The sequence below is a fragment of the Leptonotus elevatus genome, chromosome 21, assembly GCF_054856555.1.
Source record: "Leptonotus elevatus isolate MCC_2025b chromosome 21, RoL_Lele_1.0, whole genome shotgun sequence".
Taxonomy (NCBI): Eukaryota; Metazoa; Chordata; class Actinopteri; order Syngnathiformes; family Syngnathidae; genus Leptonotus; species Leptonotus elevatus.
Window position 1 is genome coordinate 4,417,357 of NC_141259.1, and position 22,301 is coordinate 4,439,657.

A 22,301-nucleotide genomic window follows, 5' to 3' on the forward strand; every position below is an offset into this window, starting at 1 on the left:
TCTCCCTCTGTTGGTCATCGTCATTTTTCATATTTCTCGGACATGTGACTGTGAAGACAAATCCCTTGTGTGTTTTTTTTACATAGTTTGCCCAAAAATCTTATTCTGATAAAGTAAATATAGCTCATCCTTTCACGACTTTTTGTCGCAAGCTTCTTTAGCCCTTAAAAAAAAAAAAAAAAAACTTGGAAATATTGGTTCAACTCCTAATTATACAACTTCAATATCCTGGATAATTAGGCACTTTTAACCAGGTGTAATATGCTTTTTGGCATCATAAGGATGTGAGATATTGTATCTCATCTGTCATCAGAAAAAAAACAATGTTCATATGAGAAGACAAGGCAAATCCAATATTCCACAAGAAGTTAATGACAAAACAATATGAAACGACATTAATCAACGCTGCCTCCAAGCTACTGGTGGTAATAGATTTTGAATCACCATGGCAACCACAAATGTCTTCAAGGTAAACAACAACAAACCAAGCTCATTAGCATCAGTTAGATGTGCATCTCTAACTTGACGCAAAGGGGGAGAGGATAGAGGAGGGCTATGGGCGCATTCGCAGTGGTGGTGATGTGTCATTAATTCCATAGAGTGAGTTAGGGAATGAATGATGAGTGGAGGTGCAACATGGGAACTGAGAAAGAAAGCGTGGGAGACAAAAAAATTGAAGGAAAGGGAAAGAGCGAGTGATCTCTTGTTTATTTCCCAGAGAAGCCCAATGACAGAGCCATTCTTCATCAGCCAGTGTCTTTGCCGTGAATATGTCAACAGTGGCGGCCAGGCAAGTGCACAAGAGTAATTTATCTATTTAGAATGCCAAAGGGAGAGAAAGCTCAGGGCAATACATAATACAGAAACAAATAACAAAAGCAGGTGATGGAAGGCCTAAATTCACTTTGAAACAGAAAAGTACAGTTCAATTACTGTTTGTTATTCCAAATAATTTAAAGACAATTTTAAGTAGTGTGTTTAATGAGAAACTGGGTTGTTTGCCGAGAGGGAACATTTTCCCTTTTGACATCAAAATCCCAATGTTTGGATGGGAAAGCAAGTGAGTCATGCAGAAGCGCACAAAAACAACACACTCAACACAACAGTATCCAAAAGTGGAGGTCTGTTTCTACTCATGAGTTGGTCAAGGTGTAATCTCTGGCTGAGTACTATTTTTAGAAGTGGATAGATTTCTTCTTAAATTACCTCATTTATGCCAAATTTGTGACAAACAATGTATTTATCTCCATTGTCAGCTAATGGAGACACTGTTCAATCATGTGATTTCACCCATCCATCGGGGGGAGATAAGGTTAATCATGAGTTGCCAAATTAAAATAAAGTGTGGAGAAACTGGGGCAAAACAAGTCTTCTGTAACTGAGTACAGACTGTGTTTCAGCACTTTAGCATCATTCTCTCTTGAGACAAAAAGAAAAGGTGTTTGTCACAACAAACCCACATGGTTTTTAAACTACATTCACCTGCACAACCTAATGGGATCCAATACACAAGCTGCCTGAAAAATATCAGTTTATTTTAGTTTTGATTGACAACTTCACAGCATCACACTGAGAGTAATTCCAGGAATGGTGGGTAGATTATTTATAAACCCTTAGCAAGACTTTCTAGTGTCTGTGTTCATAGAAATGTTGCTACAGAATCAGGTAAAAAGCATGCTAACTAAAAAGACAACAAAAAATTTTGTGACACATTTTTATTTTACACAAACTTCAACAAGAATGTTGTATTGAACAGAATAACGTTGCTTAAAGGACTAGCGATAGCAGCTGCTAGCTAAGCTAATTTTAGCTAATTTAGACAACAATTTAGTTGAGACTGTATCATAGCGCCTCTGCTGGTTGCAGCCAAAGTGATGTGCTCCATTTTACCAAACAATTCCCCATTTCGCCGAAATCTCCATCATCACTTGAATAATCAAGATGCAGATTGCTTTATTCTGGCAGCTAACCAACACATGGTTTCATTCCAAAATCTTGCCAGGAGTCTTACAGTGCAACTTGTAGTTATGCCACTTAGACACATCATTAGTATTCAGGTTTAACGTGGGACTTTGGCTTTTTCCAATTGTTGTTACAAATTTGATCAGTATGCAGATGACGTGAGCGGGCGTAGCATTAGCATTCAAGGGGTAGCGGGAGTAGAGGTAGGTGGAGGCTAAGTGATTAGTAGGAAGAGTGCTTGCTTCACAGGAGTCATACGTAGCCTTGCAGGCTAATGAAACAAAACCAGGTGGGGGAGCAATGTTAACTCATTGACAACATGGAACACACAGTCGGACTTGCACTAAACTCATGCAGAGCCGCACAATCGCACAGCTCCCTGCTGGCATATGGACACACAGTTGGCTTCAATTATGGTGAAAGTAATCACAGGTGCACATACACATCCCCGCACATACTGTATCTCAGGGAGTTGTTTACAAGGAGCTATTCCAAGGTCTTTGTGATTAAAACCGCTGCAAAGCACTCCTGACACTCCATTACCCAGCATGCCCCGGGTGAAGCAGGAGTGTACATATTGATTTCACGCCTCATTAGGTTTTGTGTCTAACAATGTCATAGTTCATGCGAGTTCTACAGCATCCTGTATCATTCCGCAATGACCAGGCACAAATGTGGGAGGGGACGGCAGGCACATAACGAATGAACACGTTATTATTGAGTTTGGGCCTGTTGCAGCGTTGTACTTGGCAAGTTGTGCAGTGCTCTTGACCCACTTCTCACTTACTTGGGGAGCCTATAGACAGGATAACTGACACTTTTTTTCCTCTACTTTGGAACACAAAATCTTCTAACCTTGGATGATGTACATGCTTCACTTTTAAATTATAATAATTAACACTTCTTTTTTTTTTAAAGACCTGCTTCAACAAGTAGTGTTAAACTGGAAGTCAACCTAAAAAAAATCTTTACAAACATGTCCTATGCAGCACCACTTGTCTAAACACGGTATTCTGGTTAATATTGATTGATATGAGTGGAATATGAATAAAGCAGATTATTCAAAAAAATCAATCCACTTTTATCCAACTCAGGGGGCGGCTATTTTGCCACTTGTTAGCAACTGAAAATGACATCACAGTTGCTCAGGGCTCAGGTAACGACCAATCGTGGCTCAGCTTGAGAACGTCACATGAGCAAACTTCAGAAAAGGCGAGCCGTGATTGGTCGTTACCACGTGAGCCCAGATGTCATTTTCAGTCGACAGCAAGTGTCAAAATGGCCGGCCCACCGGCAGCCATCTTACATTGCCGCTCTCCAAGCTCGCCTAACTTGAATACATCGATTTCTCTGTGGTGTTTTTGCAGCATTTCTCTGTCTCTACGGTTGTGCCAATAAAGAGAAGCGCTACATATACATTTTATTTAATCTCAAAGAATAAGGTTTTTTTTCTCTTATAAGGCATATCGGCTTGCAATTCAAAGATTCATCTGCATTATGTTGTCCGAATCACCAACAATCGAATGAAAGAGAAGCCAATCAGGAGGAAAAAAATGCTGCGAAATGTAAACCAAACCTCTGTGAGTCATGAGTTGTATTCTCAGCATGCATGATGTAGAAAAAAGCTTTTATATTACCTTTTTAAACGGCACAATGCACCAGTGGTTATGCATGTTAGCATTTTTTAAAGTTGGGTTTGAGTTTATTATTTGCATTATTTCCAATGATTTTTTAAAATCTGCGCGAGCATCCTTGAATGTTTGTTCCATAGCAAGCATAAACAAGATTGCATTTGCCATGCAATGCACACTCACTTTTAATGTTGAGCTTTAAATTGGTATCAGTTTACAATCCCATGAAAATAGTTGCTGTGCTACTGAAAGGTACGCTTTGCACTTTGATTATAAAGTGAGGAATCGATCTTGAGCACAGTTATTGACCTTTAGCACCATGCCTAAAAGGTACCTGCCATTGTGGTGGTGCATGCCATGTAGTGCTTACTTGCCTTTGTTAGTGCAAGTAGCGAAAAGAGAATTAACAGAGATGTACAATTCACTGCCAACGCATCCTAATACACCTTCAGCTTGTAGTAGATACTTTTTTTTTTTCTGCTTGTTGTTGTCTTCTGTGAGAGAAAGTTTGTTTGAGAGCTTCTCAGCAGTCTTTCACTGTTTGTATTGGATCGTTTATCTTTGCAACAGAGTGCACAAACAGCAATGGACTGTGATTCCATTTTCACTGATTGACCTTCAAACAGTAATGGGCAAGATTCGTTCATTTGGACTCAGACAGCTGTGGACTGGACGGCTTCCACCGGCTTTCTTTCTTCACGCTCTTGCTCGCATTCTCAGCCCACTTTAATTTATCTACCAAATCTCCTCTTCCTCTTCCTAAGTTCCCTATCATTCTCTTTTTTAGCGCTCCACACATTACGATTTGACTTTTCTTACCTGCAAACTGTTCGAAGAAGACCGGGGGTGGGGGGCTGCCCTGTCCTTGTATATGGTAGTGGTAAATATTAATGTTTATGTAGTCTGTTTCCCATAAGGGAAAAAATAATAATTACAAATCTTTGTCCAAGTAGCTGCCAAAAACTGGATGGAAAAATTGTGTGAGGGGATTATTATTATTATCATCATCATCATCATTATATCATTATTATTATTGATCATTATAATAGTATTATTATTATTATTATTATTATCATCATCATCATTATTATTAATATCATCATTATTATTAATATCATTTTGATGATGATCATCATCATCATTATCAAAATGATTATTATTATTACTATTATTATTATGTTGCCCCTGAACGCCCACTCCTCTACACCATGGAGAGTTTCAGGAATTTTAGTTGGTTACTTTCAAGCCATTATTTCTCTGTACGTTATTAACGAGCTGATTGCCTTACATTTTTAATGTTGTTTTATATTTGATAGTCTCTGCCTTCACATTTTATGTATTTGATACTGTGGTCTCCAGATTTTTTATGTCATTGCAGTGTGTGCCTGTCCTTTCAAGCACTTTGTAACGAGTACCCGTGAAAATTGCGATATAAATCAATTTTACTTACATGCTTACTTTCATTGGCTGAGCCACAGTTTGCAGATGACATCTTTAGTAACTCAGAGTCCTTTTGCTTTGAAGCAAATGCATTTTTGGCCCTAAAAAAACATTTACAGTAATTCCCTCATTGACGGTGAATATGGAGGCAACACAAAACAACAATTTTATTGGGAGAATTTAACCACTGTATTCGAACTATGCATAGAAATTAGTACACCTGCATTTCAAAGTGGTTAGGACATACAGTGGTTTGTTGATAGATAACATTCAATAGATGTTATACCAATAAAATTGCATGTTTATGTTAAATTATACTAAAGCAGGGGTGCTCAAGTTCGGTCCTCGAGAGCCCCTATCCAGCCTGTTTTCCAACTTTCTCTCTACTAACACACCTGATTCATGATCAGGATCGTTATCAGGCTTCTGCAAAGCTTGCTGATTAGGTGATCATTAGATTCAGCTGTGCTGAAGGAGGGAAACATGGAAAACAGTCTGCATAGGGGCTCTCGAGGACCGAACTTGAGCACCCCTGGACTTAAGTGTTGTGGTCACATTTTTCAAACAAAAGAAGCAACACTTTGCTTATTTTTTAGGGCTGATCACAAAAGATGACTCGCAATTTTAAACATTTGGATTTATTTTAAGGGAAACTTATGCTGATACACTTTTACCCAAAAGACTGAATGTTGTAATCAAAGCGCTATTAGTTAAGGCTTTAGGGTGTGTACACAAATATAAAAAAATTTAATTTAAGAAAGCTTTTTGAGCTTTAAAATATATATATTTCTCTTAGTATTTTGATTTATCCACAATGATTCATCCAACATATTGCACTAATGCAAGTACAAGTAAAGGTCAAGGCAGATGGAAGAGGGAAATGGTTATTTTAAAAATGCACACTGTATAAGTACATCAATTTGTGTGGGGAAAATCACATTTAAAGTTCCATTTCCAGCTCGTTAAGATAGCAGCGCGTTGCTCTTTCACCGAGCAGGAGGATGTGAAAAGATATTGCTGTGACACACCTCGCGTGAAAAATCATTACAAGTCACCTTGGCAGCTTTTTGTGTTGTTTAAAAGCCACTCAGGCGACACCTGGGCTACTTCCCCGGCGGTAGAAATTGCGGCCGCCGTTTATCAGTGTATCCTGTGTCCTAAAGGCTAAGGGAACAAACTGTAAGAAATAAAGCTCCTTTATTGCAAGCAGGACAGATTTGACTACACAGTACCAGTGAGATATTTATACATCTAGTGTGAACTGTACTGTAGATAAGTGCACCCTGGCACAGGAATGGCTTTTTAGCAACAGTGAAGGATGTTGAACTCCTTTTTTCCCCTTTTTTCCCCCCTTGATGCCATTGTTTTATTGAGCAGAATAATGTGGCCTCAATTTCTCGGAGCATTTGTAGACCACAAATATCTCAGACTAAACCAACAGTAGTTTGTTAATTGTAGTAGCACACACAATTCCGCAATTCTGGAGACTCCACCAAATTGCTAAAAAAAAATAGATCGGACCCATTCCTAGAACCAAGTTTTTTAATCAGATACTATTTTGTGGGTACCTCAAGGATCCATCCTCGGACCAGTGCTTTTCTTTCTTATGTGAATGACATTGCAATTATTCTAATTTGTTAAAATGTATATTGGTTGCAGGCTACTTTATTTTATCTTTTTGTTAAGGGTGTCAGGTGATTACATTTTTTAATCGTAATTAATCGCATGACAAATTTTGTATCTGTTCCAAATCTACAACAAAATGTACAATACAATATTTTTTCCAAGTTTTTATACTCTTGTTAACTTCAAAAAAGGAAGAAAAATGTTAAACTAAAAGAAATATGGCTACATCTTTTAGTCATTGATACAGTAATTTCATAATAATTCATAAAATTGAATTAAAATCAAAAAGATGTACTGTACTGTAAAAAACGAGTGTGATATTGATTTGTGTTGAGGTATTTTTTCTGCCACTAGATGGCATAATTGCATTTGTAAGACTTTGGTGACAGCTCAGTACATTTTTCTTTTCATGTTAAGAGCTATCTAACATTTAACATGAAGTAACTTGTGAAATTCTGCACATTTTAAAAATTGTAAAATACAACTTGACCCCAGTCTCAACAAATATCTGCATTATTATTAAATTTATTACTGCAAAATTTTGACATGGACATGTCTGCTACGTTAAAAAAAATGAGTGGCGTTAAAGGAACATTAAATTAACTCAAAATCATACTAGTGTTGGCACCCCTACTATTTATATAAAAAATATCTGTATTCTCTTTTCATGGTGATGTTCATTCAACAGAGGTGCGTGTTCAAAAGAAAGGTTCTCCTTTAAAAGGCCAAACAGCAACAACGAAAAGAGTCTGGAGACCAAGAAGCAGTCTGGAGTATCGAATATATTAGCTTGTGTGCACTGAACAAGACCTTACTACTGTCACATACACAAACTCTATCAGTGGAGAACCTTTGATGCTGGATTTATGGATTATGCAGACTTTCAGCTCACATGCAACAAGCTTAGCAAGGAAATGAACCCATGTGTAGTTTAATCACATGTGAGTCATTTTGCGGCGAATACCAAAGACAAGATACATTTGGATCAAATACACAGCTGGAATCTGTAAAGTCAAACAAACTGAGAATGGAAATAAGCCGTTCCAGGGTAAAACTGTGGCCATCATAACGAATTATTGTATAATGACGATGAATTGTTCATTACATTTCCCAATGATCAAACAAGGAACAGTAATTAAATGTCTATATTCTTGCTTTAATAACAGGTGACAACACGAATAACATGCAGTTAGCATTAGCAGTTGATGTAGAAGTTAACACTCCTCTCCTCATGTCCTTCTCCCAAGGTTGGTCCAAGTATCATTCAACACGTGTTTGGGGTTCATAATCTCTAATATTATAATGCTCATTGAACTGGGTAGTCAAGATGTGCACTGTAGCATATTTTCCAACCTTTGGGGCATCTAATTTTGAGGTAAATAATAGAGCTAAGGCGTTTCCTGTGTCCTTTAGTGTCTTTGATTTTAATGATATGTAGCCATCCCAATGAACTACATTACCCTGATGTAATTAATCCTTATTAAGATGTTTATGCCTACGATGTCATTAACTTCCTAGTATGCAGCAATACATTTGAAGGTGATGCGGCACATCATAAACACGTCTTGTCAGCCAGAAGATTTTTCTGGGATAAAACCTACCGTATGTATAAAACATAGTATCAAATAAATTACTACTAATCAATTATAGATTCCCTGCATGTCATCTTAGCAACACAAAACATCTTTCTTTCCTATCAGACCTTCAACTAAAAATCAATGCTGCAATACTGTAAAGCACGTTGGCAGCGGTAGGTCCGGTGAAGTTCTCCTGAGGCAAGATGAGAGATGATGATGATGATGATGCAACGTCCTGCAAAGCATCTCCAGAAACTCAAAACGGTTCCACATGAAGCGGTATGGGGGAAATGTTAATGGTGGGCATTTTAGCTGCAAATTTACACATCAGAGAATGTGCCGATTAACAGTCAGACTAATTTCCTGTTGGCATAACTGACTCAGAGTCGACCCCTAGAAAGTTACACCACAGCCAACGAAGTCTTTCATGAAGTTATCACAGATACTATCACATACTTAAAGAAGTTCTACAGCCATGGAAAAAAAAAGAATTCTAATTAAATTAGATTCAGTTCTTAGGCTAAATATTCCTTGATCAGGGGTGTCCAAATGTTTTTCTCCGAGGGCTGCATAAAAAAAATCAAAGGATGCCACTTTGAAATCTCCAACTTTATTACAGTGAACACACTAAAACAAATCAATCAAGTAATTACGTATTATAGGTATTTTAGCTTGATTGTTTGTTTGTTTCTTTTTTGCTAGTTTAACTTTCTGTTAGAGCTGATAAAGAAATACTTTTGGATTTGGGGAAATTAGGGGTGGCCCTGAGCAGATATCCACTTTCAGAACAAAACAAGAGTAATCTGTAATAAGATGACACATTTTAAAGCAGTGTTTAATTAATTAATAATTAATGTGATATAGTCACAAATCTACGGAAGTGAGGAACTGCCAATGTGGAGTAAACAATTTTGACTGGCAAATTCTTGTAAGTATGTTTGAATAGGTTAAATGCTAAAAAATTTACTTCTTTTTTTCTTCATAGCACCAAAGGGTATTGACTGATGGTGTATTGTGGGGGGGGGGGGGGTAATGTTGTTTTTTACATTATATCAGTACGTTTGAATATTAAGTAAGGATTGGTTATTCATAATTTTTATGATTTCCCGTTATCTCTGCAGTGCATGATTTCTGTCAATTTCTCCTCTAATGCCTTGGGTATTTGGAAGTCAATACCCCGTGGCATTTGGGGGGGGGGGGGTGCTAAGCTTTTAGCATCTAGTGTACAAATACATTTAGACATATTTGCAAGTACGTTCAAATGTATTTACAATGTTTACTCCACATTGGCAGTTCTATACAAAACCAGACATTGACACAGACAGCAGAAAGACTCAATTATCTTCATCTTAACTGAATAATTATCTTTATTTATGAGGCAATATAAAGTCAAATGTTGTTAATATTCTAATTGTAAGTAGTTTCTTTACATATCTAGAAAAGCATACTTATGCGTAAAGATTATGCCAAATACTTTGTTTTATAAAACAATTAATCGGAGTCTCTAAATGTTAAAATATATTTAGGTACATATCATAGCACATGTAGGCTCCCGCGACCCTTGTGAAGAATAAGCCGTTCAAAATCATGCACTGCAGAGATAACGGGAAATCATAAAAATTATGAATAACCAATCCTTACTTAATATTCAAACGTACTGATATAATGTAAAAAACAACATTACCCCCCCCCCCCCCCCCCCCCACAATACACCATCAGTCAATACCCTTTGGTGCTATGAAGAAAAAAATGCATGGATGGATTATAGCACACAGACATTTTTGCCCATAATGTGCTGTTTATGGACAAAATGTACAATATTCAAACAATTAACAGTGTTTAACATTAATGAAATTTGCCATTTGTTTTTTGAAAAAAAAATTAGTTTAAGGAACAAGTCATATTTTCTTGTTTCATTTTCCACACACCCTATGAAAAAAATTGTTTTACTCCTAGCACTTTATTTACAACCACATAATGTTACTAATGTTATTATTTAATAATGATGTTATTAAATCCTGCTATTAAACCCCCCACTTCTAGACTAAAAATGTTAGGGCATATATACGGAGTAAGTGCTAAGCTGTATTCTTCAAGCTGTTTTGTGTGTGATGTTTAACTATCTTATTTTGAAATATATGCTTTTAATTTGGAACGTCGCTCCGTACTTCTGTTTCCTGTTTCACGTCTCCGTTCGTCATTCAGCTCATGTAGCTATTTTCACTTATTGGTGTTCGTCCAAAACAATCTATCTGAACATAAAATATATTTTAAACAATCACTCACATCTCACGGGGAAACCAACATGACATTGCCAAAAACATGTCATCTTGATGGGACTCGGGAGATTCTTCTTCTCCAGACTCCTATTGAGGTGGATTACAGCATATTATGGTACAAAGTGCCACCTACTGTGCAGGAGGGGCATAACAATTAGTTGGCATCTGATTGAAGAAAATGGCAGGCTGCATTGTCAATCATTTGGCACCTGCGAGGTCCGATCTCATTTGAGCAGGGGCACATGCCACCCCGACCTTCCCTCTGGCTCCGCCAGTGCCGAGACTGCCTCCACCGACAACCGTAATGAGGAGAGTATAAAAAATGATGGACAAGCCATCAGTTCATTGATTGCTCATCATCCTTCCGGTGTCCAAGAAAATCTAGCGAAATGGTCATCCCTAATATGTACATCAAGCAATTCATAGTAAGTTCCTTTTCACCAGAGTAAATTGGCTTTTCCATCATTGTTTAATTAAAATTAAAATATATTTATTGCCAATGAAGTTTGCTGTACTGCGTATGCCAATTACGGAAACAGCACTCAGTTACACGATGAATGAGCCCAAGGCAAATCACTCATTGCAATTAGTGCAAATGCAATGTTTTTGTTTTTCAGAGTGCAACTTTGGATTGTAAAATGCCAAATTTTGTGTTTTGCTTCTTTGGGTCTGGGATTTTTTTTTCTGTTTGCATGAGATAAAAACAAAAACAATTGCACTGACACAAGCGCACATACACTCCTAAATTACTGTGGCTGTTAACCTTTGCAGTACTTGCCTTCTAACCCTTTCAGTGTCCTCCCAGTCACCCCCACTTTTCATGCTCCAGCTATAGAAAAAAGTACCACGTCAAGTAAATGTAGAGTTTTTAATGACTATTTCAATTATGTCTGCTTGGAAACAACTGGAGCCCAGTAATACTCCATCATTTCCATCCATTACACTCTCTCACTCCTTCGGCACCTTTCAATCTTTATGTTCTTACACGCACAGCAGACCCTTAAACAATCATGATGGAAACCATTAGAGCTGCCTGGAAAGCTGTTTGAAAACTATGAAGAAAAAGAGCCAAGGCCACAATGAACAGCATTTACCAAAAAGTCACACACTTATGTTAGAGTTAATATCTAGGACAGTTGGATAAGCTTAAAGATGATTTAATATTCGTGCAAGACTGAGCAACAACCATGCAGCAAAAGCAGCATACACAGTGATTGTTCAGAGAATGATTCTTTCAGCTTCTCTTTTATATCTGTGTAAGTCACGGCCCACTATATTCACTAAACACAGACTGCAGTGCTCTGCCTGACTAGCATTTTTACTTTTCTTTTCTTTGAAAGGTGCATTTGGGATTGAAAAATGCAGATTTTCTGATGAACTCTTTAACCGCCAAAAACGTTTAATAACGTTTAGTAAAATCCAAATGAGCGCCGCCAAAGACGTTAAAAGACGTTCACTATGGTTTTTTTGGAAACGGGTTGAGGAAAGCCTTGGCAAGCTGTGCTGAAAGTATCAAGCAGGTCGAGTTAGTATAATGACTATTTTTGGGCACTAGATGGCAGCGATGACTCTCTTTGGACAAGATCGGGTAGGCGTCAGTAGAAGACGTGAGGCGGAGCTAGAGTGTTGAGGGGAGAATGGCTGAGGAAGCGAAAATGGCGACCGGTTGCAAGCAGCTCACGCTTGAGCATTTTTTTCAAAGACGAAAAGCATCGACCAATGCTAAAGAGCACATTGATGATGATGATGGTGACTCCGAGGTTGACGCCGAAGTTGGAACCGTTGACGCGGCGGCTTCGATCACGTCGTAAAGCCTCACCGGCTAGCGATGCTAACAGCGGAAAACGAGCACTTCTGCACAGGCGGACGTTCAATCGGACGATGAAGAGTACCCCGAGTCCAATGCATATTCATCGGAGGAGTGGGTACAGTCTGATCACGGAGAAGACACTGGTTCTGGACTAAGATGCCACCATGAATGGAGTGGATAAGATGGATCAGAACATCTCTTACCACCCAGTATAGGAACCGAAGGACATGAGGAAGCCAGACGTAACACCAGGTCACCGTATCATGATCCTGAGAGTAGACTTGATGACAACATGGCCAAACACACACTGCAGTATATACCTGCTACTCCCCGGAAAAAAAGGCCGGCAATAAAGTGCACGCGAAGGGGCAATCGCAGTGAAACTAATCTGTGGTGCAAATCCTGCTGCGTCCCCTTGCACTCAGGGGAGTTTTACACAATATACCTCACAAAAAGAAAAACTGTGTAGTTGAAACATCCACACAATTGTAAATAGTACCACAGCTGCACACATTTGTAAATAGTTTGCCAAATTGTTTTGTCAAATTGTTACACTGTTGAATGTAAATAAACGTATTTTGCTATCAAAAAACACTTTTTGATTGTTGGTGGTAGTGTTTTACAGAAGTAAAGCACTGTTTAGGTGTTTGTGGCATCATTCATGGAAAAAAAAGGTGTCAAATTCACTAGAGTGCATGAAATAATATCGTTTCACAAAAAGCTTGATTTCTCTGTATTTTGGTCCAAAACATCGCATTTGGATGAAACAAACCTATTTTCTATTGTTGATTACTGAAAAACGGAATAAGGTAGAAACAAACTTTTTTTTCTGATGAAAGATGAGAGTTCAATCTTTCCTTTGGTAGTATCTATGTTTCCATAGTCCAAACACAAAATTTTCTGTGGACCTTGAAAGATCATTCAAAATGCTTAAATCAGCTGGCACTCACATATCCTCTTTTCTGAAAATGCTTGGCAGTCAAAGAGTTAAGCGTTTGTAATCAACAACCATGTTCACAGTTATAAACAATATTTTCAATAGGAGAACTGTTTTTAGTCCTTAGAGTGTTGTTATTGTGACAAAGAATTGGCAAGATTTTTCTTCACTCTTCAGTGTAAATGCCCCCCAAGGCCCAATGTCATGTGTAACAGGAAATGTTACTACCTGCTCCTTGACTGAGGCCAGGATAGAGGAGGTTGTCTCCGTCTCTGACCTGTCTCCATTGGAGGCTGACATCACCGGGGGAACCATGGCCCCCTTCTCCTGCTCGGCGGGCTGCTCCGGCACGGGCATGGCTGAAATTATCAAAAAATATTCACAGGCTGAATAAACAACAAATAACTTTCAAGGACAGTTATTTGTTGAAATAAGATGAGGAAATTATTACCATTTTATTTACTTTAAAAAGGGAAATGGAAAGACCTGACAAACATCTAAACATTTCCCCCCTCCCCCCAAAATGTTTTTAAAAAAATATTTAAAAAAATATATATATTTTTTTTAAGCATTTAAAAAAAAAAATTAACATTCCAAACATAAAAAAACTAAAAATTGATCATTGAAATGTATCTTTAAGATTAAGCAGCTAGCATATGGAGAACCAAAACTGCCAAAATTATAAATAAATAAATGACTACGTAAATAAATAAATAAAAACGGATACAAAAAATATAATTCAAAAACTAAATACAAAAATAAATATAAATGGAAATAAAAACAAAAAAATATATATACAGTATCCCTAAATAAATAAATAAAAGTAAAACATTTATACAAAAATAAAAAATGAGATTCAAAAAATAAAAAATTCTTATAAAAATAAATGTAAAAATAAAAATAAATATATAAATATAATTAAATAGTAATCAATAAATAAAAACTCTCTGCTCTCACATTTATTTATTTAATGCTGCAGATGCTCTGTCAGGTCAAAATGTTATTCAAATGAGGGGGCGGTACTAAGCGTGTCTTGGGTTGGGCTCCGCCGTTGCAAACTGCCTTTCATTGGTCGAGTGAGCGGCTCTGCGAAGAAGGAAGTCTGAAGAGCCCCAGCAATGGATGACTATCTTGTCCACTGTCAGCACAACTTGTGACTTGAGTTGCTCGACAACAAGTTGTGGTGACAGTGGACAAGATAGTCGTCCATTTCTGGAGCTCTCCATGCAAGCCAGCGAGACTTCCTTGTTCGCCGACCCGCTCACTTGACCATTGAAAGGCAGTTTGCAACGGCGGCGCCCAACCCAAGTCACGCTTAAGACCACCCCCTCATTTGAATAACATTTCAACCTGACAGAGTGTCTGCAGCATGAAATAAATAAATGTGTGAGCAGACCGTTTTTATTTATTGATTGATATTTAACTATATTCATATATTTATTTTTCTATTTTGACATGTATTTGTATATATTTTTTTTGAATGTATTTATTTTTACTTGTATCTATTTATTTAAGGATATGCTGTATATATATGTGTGTGTGTTTTTAAATTTCCATTTATTTTTTGTATTTAATTTTTTAATTATATTTTCTATATCCATTTTTTTTTTCACTTTTATTCATTAATTTATTTAGTTTTGGTCCTCCATACTAGCAAGCCTACATGCACTCACGATAAAGTATGCATGATTTGACCCCTCCAAATTGAGCTGTCTACCATGTAGGCCTGCGCAGGCAGAAATATTTGACGTGCCAGAGACACTGACATCTCACAAGTGTGAAATTAAATGTTACCAGCATCATATTTTCTGCACCGTCCTCCTTATGTCTCATCCATTGAGACAGCTTACACCAGGCTTCAAATGCAGAATTAATACAAGTTTGACATTTGCTTGGTTATTTGGCGCATCTTCATCCACGTCACCCAAGTGGATTTTGACACACTGATTAGTCAAGATTTGATATTTTCCAGGCTGCAGCCTCATCATTGATTACACACGGAGGAGACACGCAAAGTCTATAAGGTGTACAAATCCTTTATGTCATTATAAACCTAGGCTTTAGTCAAACTTTGATAGAAGCAAACGGATGGCAGGTTAGAAAGTGAAAACAACTAGCATTCATAATTTAATCTTCTTTAAAAGTTTAGTGAAAAGACAGAGAAATCAGGAAGTAGGACAGCAAGTTTTACAGCAAAGAGACCACAGGGAGTGGACATTGTCAATAGAGCAGAGTAAATAATGAGCCAAGTAAGTGGAGTCTCTTTCCTGGGAGACTCATCAGCCCCATTACAATGTTCAATGTTGACATCCAAATTTGTGCCAACTTTTGTTAGGTCAAAGCTGGGGCCTAAGCACCTAATGCTCAGTCTGCAATAATGATAACCGACTTACAGTAAAGTACAGTATTCTAAGTGTACTTACTGTATTGAAGGCAAATATCTTCTTTGAAGGGATACTTAATTTTCAGTAGTAAAACGTTAATATTTTGCCTATAATTAATTTGATAACGTCATTATTTTCCATGTGAAATTTAACCCTTTAAAAACACTTTTTGCCACTTGCTGTCAACTGAAAATGACACACAGGTGCTCAGAGCTCAGTTAACGACCAATCACGGCTCACCTGTTTTCTGGGTTTGGTTATGTGACGTTAGCCAACTGAGCCATGGTTGATCGTTACCTGAGCCCTGAGCACCTGTGATGTCATTTTCAATCGACAGCGAGTGACAAAATGTGTTTTTAAAGGTATTAATTGTACATGAAAAATAATGAAGTTATCAAATTATTTATCGACAAAATAACTTACTGCTGAAAATGGCTAAATGAGTCAAGTATTGGTGTGGGCGAACAATATTTTTAAATGTAGCCAAGCATGTCTCAAACTAATTAGATGTTTTGCAAACAATTGGTTAGCAAAAGGTTCAATTATCTAGGAGAGTGATTTGCAAAATGTTGTACAAGTCCCACTACCTGAATGCAAAGGAATCACTGATAATAAGAAAATAAATAATACAGTACAAAATAAATACTGTGCCAATTAAAGATATCTTACAAACTTTTCTTTTTTTTTTTAAGACAAAATGAATCTTTTAGCTATGAATATAGCATCTTGCAACTTTTTTTTAAATCCAGTAGTACAGTACACTTTTTTAAATACAGTTCAGTTGTATTTAACCTTCAATTACAGTACTATACATGTGCCTCAAATTATATCAACTAGGGATGGGCAAGTACCAGATAACGGTACTCACTACGGTGGCCTATCAGTATCGGCCGCCCTACTTGTGGCCATTTCTTTAAGGTAGTACTTGATGTAAAAAGTTTTAGATCGACTGACCTAGGATGCAGTTTTGGTATCTTTGAGTAAAGTTCTATGGTTGACTGTGGCTAAATTAACTAGGGATGGGAGAGTACCAATACCAGGTATCAATCTGAGGCCGATACCTGGCCTTATTTGTCTGTATTTGCCTCTTGTGTGGCCATTTTACAGAAACTATTATCAGAAACTAGAAATGACAAGAATATAAAATTGCAATTAATTTTATTTAAATTTAATGTGCAATGCTGTGCTGAAAGATTTAGTATTTGTACTGGTATTGCCCTGAAAAATAAGTGGTATTGAATATCCCTAACATTAACAATGACTTATTTTTAATTTTTTTAACGGTATGGGATCATCTCTCTCCGAATGTTTGAACAGTGATGTAAATGGGGCTGGACCTCAACTTCCCATAGCTGGCATGTTTATTTTCTTTCAATTAAACCAAATAAATTAGACTGAATGAACAGCTGAGTGCAGCAAAAACATGATTAATCAACAAAGCATTCCCCACAATCTACATAACTCTTATTGAGCAATTACTTCAATAGAAGAATAAAATGAGCCTGCGTAACGCTTGAGTAAGCAGACTGACAACAGTCGCACCGGGTGATACCATCTCAATTGAGGGCAAGTAATCCATTAGCATGAAAAAAGAGCGTAAACAAGTCAGAAGGTTTGTAAATCAAACATTGAGTCCATCTATCAGTTAGTTCGCTCGCCAGCGGACAGAGACAGCAGGCGACGGCAGGGTGGTGTCTGTAAATAAAAGATGCTGGCGAGGCAGCCCGCAGATGGATATTTTCACTCTGGCTGACAAACAGCACTTCTGAGCCTGGCATCTTCACTTTATAAGAGGAAATGAGTCACCACACTTTTGGATCTCGAGCAAGCAAGACCCCAGCAAAGACAACACCCGAGCGCCTCGGAGCGTCTGGGCTGTTTATTAAACACCTTCACAAAGGAGTGGGAGTTTTACTGACATTGAGTAACAGCGTTTTGAAACGTGCGGCTCATCAGATATCCTTTATTATTGCTCGGTTTTATCATCGTGACACACCAACAGCAGAAGCAATTACATCCAGTGCAAACAGAGCACAATCTTCCATTTCAACTGCATGCAACACTGTTTACAAACCTGACAATGCAAATCATTAATGAATAGTGATCACCTATAGAAAAGCGTTGTGGTGGATGCACTGACCACTAGTGTGTTGAGAAAATTGCAACGCTGGTTTTCGCAGCGGTAATGCCGCTATGACACATTTCCCATCAAGTGTCACAATGCTGCGCTATCCCAGAATGCTTCAATCAGCCGTTTTTGTCAGCACCTTCGCATGAATAGATGTGCCACTTTGTGTGGAATATAATGCATCAGGGATCCGAGTTTAGACGGAGATTGGGACACATTTAATTGCACTCTTTGCCGCTTCCTGTTAATCTGAGCAAGGGATTGGGTTGGGGGGGGGGGGGGGGGTTTGTCACAGCAATGCTGTCACTTTTTATGGCTCAGGCTCATCTTTTTTTATCAGCATTTGTTAGCCTCATTATGCAAAAACATAATAATAATAAAATACTTAAGCAATTTCCAGAAATAATTTGTGGTAAGGTGTAGCAGAATTAAACTTTTTTTATTTAACCAATGCAAGATTAAATATTGTTGGACATATTTGGCTAGAGCCTTGTGCTTGACTGGCAAGCAGCGAAAGGCCTCTTGCCCGTAGTCAAAAGTAGAAAATATAGAAATATATAGGTAGCTAGCAGGAAAACGAGCAACATGGGAGCTAGCTAGAGACATAGCTAGCTAGAACCTAGGGCTAAAGCCAAACTCTGGCAGGGTTTTTACTTTCTGGACCTGGATTTGCCACCTTTGGTCCAAAGTCACTAAACCCCCATGTGACTTGCGTCTATACTCTATAGGGATAAACAATGCAGTCTTTAAATATTGACAGCAAATAAAAGGTCATTTTAGTGAGAAACAACAATCATTTACTAATTCCTTTCACATGCTTTGATTGGATTAATTCCTGCTATTAATTTTCACAGGGAAAAAAAGTAATGCATATTAAATACAACAAGCCTAGAGTCTGCTAATAATTTCTTCTAATGGAGAGATTTCCAGAAACATTGCAGCTTAAACGTATTTTCAAAAGTCAATCATCTTAATTCAAAGGATGTTTCTCAAACAGGAACGCTTTCACGTCTCCTCCCCACACCCTAAATTAAATTATGACGCACTCCATTGATGACTGTTCAGGGTATTTAGCATATTACCTGTGTTTGGTGCAGACTTCAACATCCTCAGGAGCGCACACGATAATCATTTCTAACATGTGCTTAACAGCACTAATGTTGTCAGTGGGGGGCCAGGTTCAAAATGAAGCCACCATCATTTTCATTTTCACGCCCAATTTTGCCAGCCAATCAATCCTGGTGCCAACGACTCTTTTGCTTTTCTAAACTGATCCCCTGACGAACGGCGCATGCAAACGTCTCCCATGATTGATGGCTCTAAATTACCTCCATGTAATGTCTCATATTAAACTCTGAATAATGCACCATTTAGTACGCACTCCGCAGAGATGAAGTGGGTTCACAATTGTATGCATGTGTAGGCAAGCACATAATATGCATGCTCTTCCAGCAGCTATAAATAGATTTTTTGAAGCCAAACTTACAGGAACAACTGAAGCTGTGACAATGTGTCGGTGGAATAAAATATAACGCTTACTCTTTCTAGGCATGACAACCATGAACTCTACTACAATTCGGATACAATTATTCATTCAGTGTACAGAGGGTTAATAACTGTGCATCCTAAAGTTCAAACCGAGCAAAAAAAAAAAAAAAAAGAGTAATAAAGACCACTATTATTTATTCTTTCTGTTTCATTAAATATGTATAAATCTGATACTTTTACTGTAATCACACAGGCTTTTTCATTCATGTAGTGTATTTTTAATACTATTTACAAAGACCAAAATTTTAGTTATTTGGTACTAAGCATGGGCTGATAAATGGTTTTGACGGTTCACCATGGTTGTAAAAAGTCAAGGTTTCAATAACCGCTTATGCTGGTTGTCACCTGTAATGAGCACTTCTTATCTACACCAATCCGACGTCGGCCAAATGTGACAGATGCCTACCCCCTGTGGCATCGGCCCAGATGTCTCCACGTCTCGTCGAAAAATGACGTAAATACACACCGCACCAACACCGACTATTACGTACCTTCAGCGCATGCGCAAGAAGTAATTCCCCTCCGTATCATCGGCGGCGGTAGTTGTTATTCCTAAAGGCAACCGGCAACAACTTTAAGGGGGCGGGATATAAAAACGTAAACAATTCATACCGGTGTTGACAGTGGTGCTGGAGTAAACGCGGCGGCCAGCTGGTGAAGCGAAAACGGGCGCTGGAACAAGCTTCGTCCCCGTCTCGTTCCCGAACGCGTGGATGTACTCCACTGTGGCGTATCCTGGACCCTGTCGACTCCTGGCTGCTACCGATCGTCAGTTCACCCGAAAAGCTTCGGCCGTGCTGCCCTCCGCGTTTTGGACGCGGTGCCGACCTCAAGCTTCTGAAGGAGCTTCCTCGAGACCGCTGGACGGAAGGGCCATGCACCCCTGCTGCTCCCACAAGAGTGTCATTGACAAATAAAACGTTTATTTTGAGGGAGGTTTTTTTTCCAACAACTTGGATTTCCTCTGCCTGACGGAGACCTGGACTGTCGCTAATGAGTCCAGCACTATGATTGAATTACTACCGCCTGGCTGTGCTTACTTGGACGCTCCGAGGATGTCGGGCCAAGGTGGAGGAACGGCGACTTTATGGGGACTTTAATATTCACATGTGCTGTCCTGAAAAACCATAAAGTTGAGTTGAGTACTGTTTATCCGCGTTGTCATGCCCCCGACGCCAATTCAACATGTAGCATTAGCTGGAAACTATATATATATATATATATATATATATATATATATATATATATATATATATATATATATATATATATACATATAAAATCTTCAGGTTGGGAGACAGCCACTGAGCCATGCCGCTCCTGCTGTGTGTTGTATATTGATGGTGTTAGGCGGAATCCTTGTACCTCCAAGAGACAATTTTTTTGTCTTATTTTGGACACGCCAGCAATGCAGTACCGTGGCAAACAGCAAGAGTAGCATGGCTCACGTGGTAGAGTGGCTGTCTCCCAAGCTGAAGGTCATGAGTTCGTTCCTCAATGCTTGAGTAACTTTTTTTTTTTTGATAAACTGGAAAAACTCTTCTTGTAAAATTTACTTCGGATTTCTGAGTGATTTTTTTTTGTACTAGGTTTTTTACAAGTAATATTACTTCTTCTTTTTTTTACAGTGTACCAGTGATAATAAAAAGAAGAAAAAAAGAAAAGTGGCTTGGAAAATATGAATGAATGAAATTGATTGTTTTAAATCAGGGGGGAATTATTTAGCCAAAAATATAAAAAATAATAATTTTAGAGCTGTAATTTTAACATTGTGATCAACCCATACCTATTTTCGTACCGCAGTAAAAGCTGGCGAGTGACGAATTTGAATAGAGCAGGACCATCCCCTTAAAACAGGCTGAGCTCTGTGGGGCGGAAAGTGTACACTATTTCTTGCAGTATTTTGATTTTGACAAAAGCATACATTTGGGGATTTCGGAGCATTCTGTGCTAGCTAGCTATAAGATATCACTGACACAAAACATAATGTGGTAACAGCTATAAAAGCACCTGCGCAGATTTTGAAAATGCATGTCGGGTCTTACATTCCCTCCGGAGGAGCGATAAGCCTGAGTAAAGCCCAGAAGAAACCCAAGGATGAGACTGGGGGGTGGACGTGGCTCACGTCTCCAGCGGCCTTCTACGCTCATTGAGGAGGCGGCTCACACACGGCTGTGATCTCACGCCTGAGGCCTGCTGCTCTTCCACGGCCTCAAAGGCGGGCAACTTTCACTCGTTCAATCAATACCTGCAGCTACTGCAGTCCTATGATATGCTCAACTTTATTACACTGAAGCCCACCACTTATCACAAGTCACCCAGTGCCAAATAGTAATATTCAATCGCTTTTAGTCCTGCGAAAATGCATATATTGTCTGTCATAGCCTGGAGTGTTGACTGAATATGCAACACAACGCATTCTCACGCACACTGTGTTGCAGTCTGTGAAGCAGGTTGACCTAGATTGGGGTGTGTATTCACAGACAAACCGGAGAAAGCATCAGCATAAAAAGTCAGAAATATATTCCCTCACAGTCACAAAGAGGTAAAAATAATTCCAAACTTTCTTGTCCCTGTCACACAGCCCCTTGTTAACATGCCTCCCCGCAGAATTTCCCCCATAATGTCACTTATTTTGACACTGGAACGGAAAGAGGGAGTCGAGTAAAAAGGGTGATGGGTATAAAATGAAGCGAAGTCTAGACAGACCACAGCAGTGCCACCTGATGCCGAAACTACATCTTTATGCAGCTGACATACATAAAACTTGTGGGAGCTTGTGGGACAATCTATCTGTACAATCTGAGTGCGCGACGACTACCAGTTGAAATCAATGTTTAATTATTTGTGTTTATAATGGGTTAAAAGCAAAGGGAAACGCATCACGAGCTACTAAGTAGCTAACTGGCTATTAAGTAACACCATTACTCAAAAACAGTAGCCATTTTGAGTAACTAGTAACCTAACATCTTGCTATTT

General features: G+C 38.4%; 1 protein-coding gene across 3 annotated transcripts in view; it reads right to left on the minus strand.

Moving 5' to 3' along the window:
* The window catches only part of ctnnd2a (catenin (cadherin-associated protein), delta 2a), a 251,414-nt gene that overhangs the window by 204,177 nt on the left and 24,936 nt on the right, over nucleotides 1-22,301 (minus strand). For all 3 annotated transcript variants that reach the window (XM_086066020.1, XM_086066021.1, XM_086066019.1), the window contains exon 2: nucleotides 13,491-13,621. In XM_086066020.1, coding sequence (XP_085922146.1) covers nucleotides 13,491-13,619 — 129 coding nt within the window. In that variant the 5' untranslated portion in view covers nucleotides 13,620-13,621. The remainder of the gene's footprint in view (nucleotides 1-13,490; nucleotides 13,622-22,301) is intronic.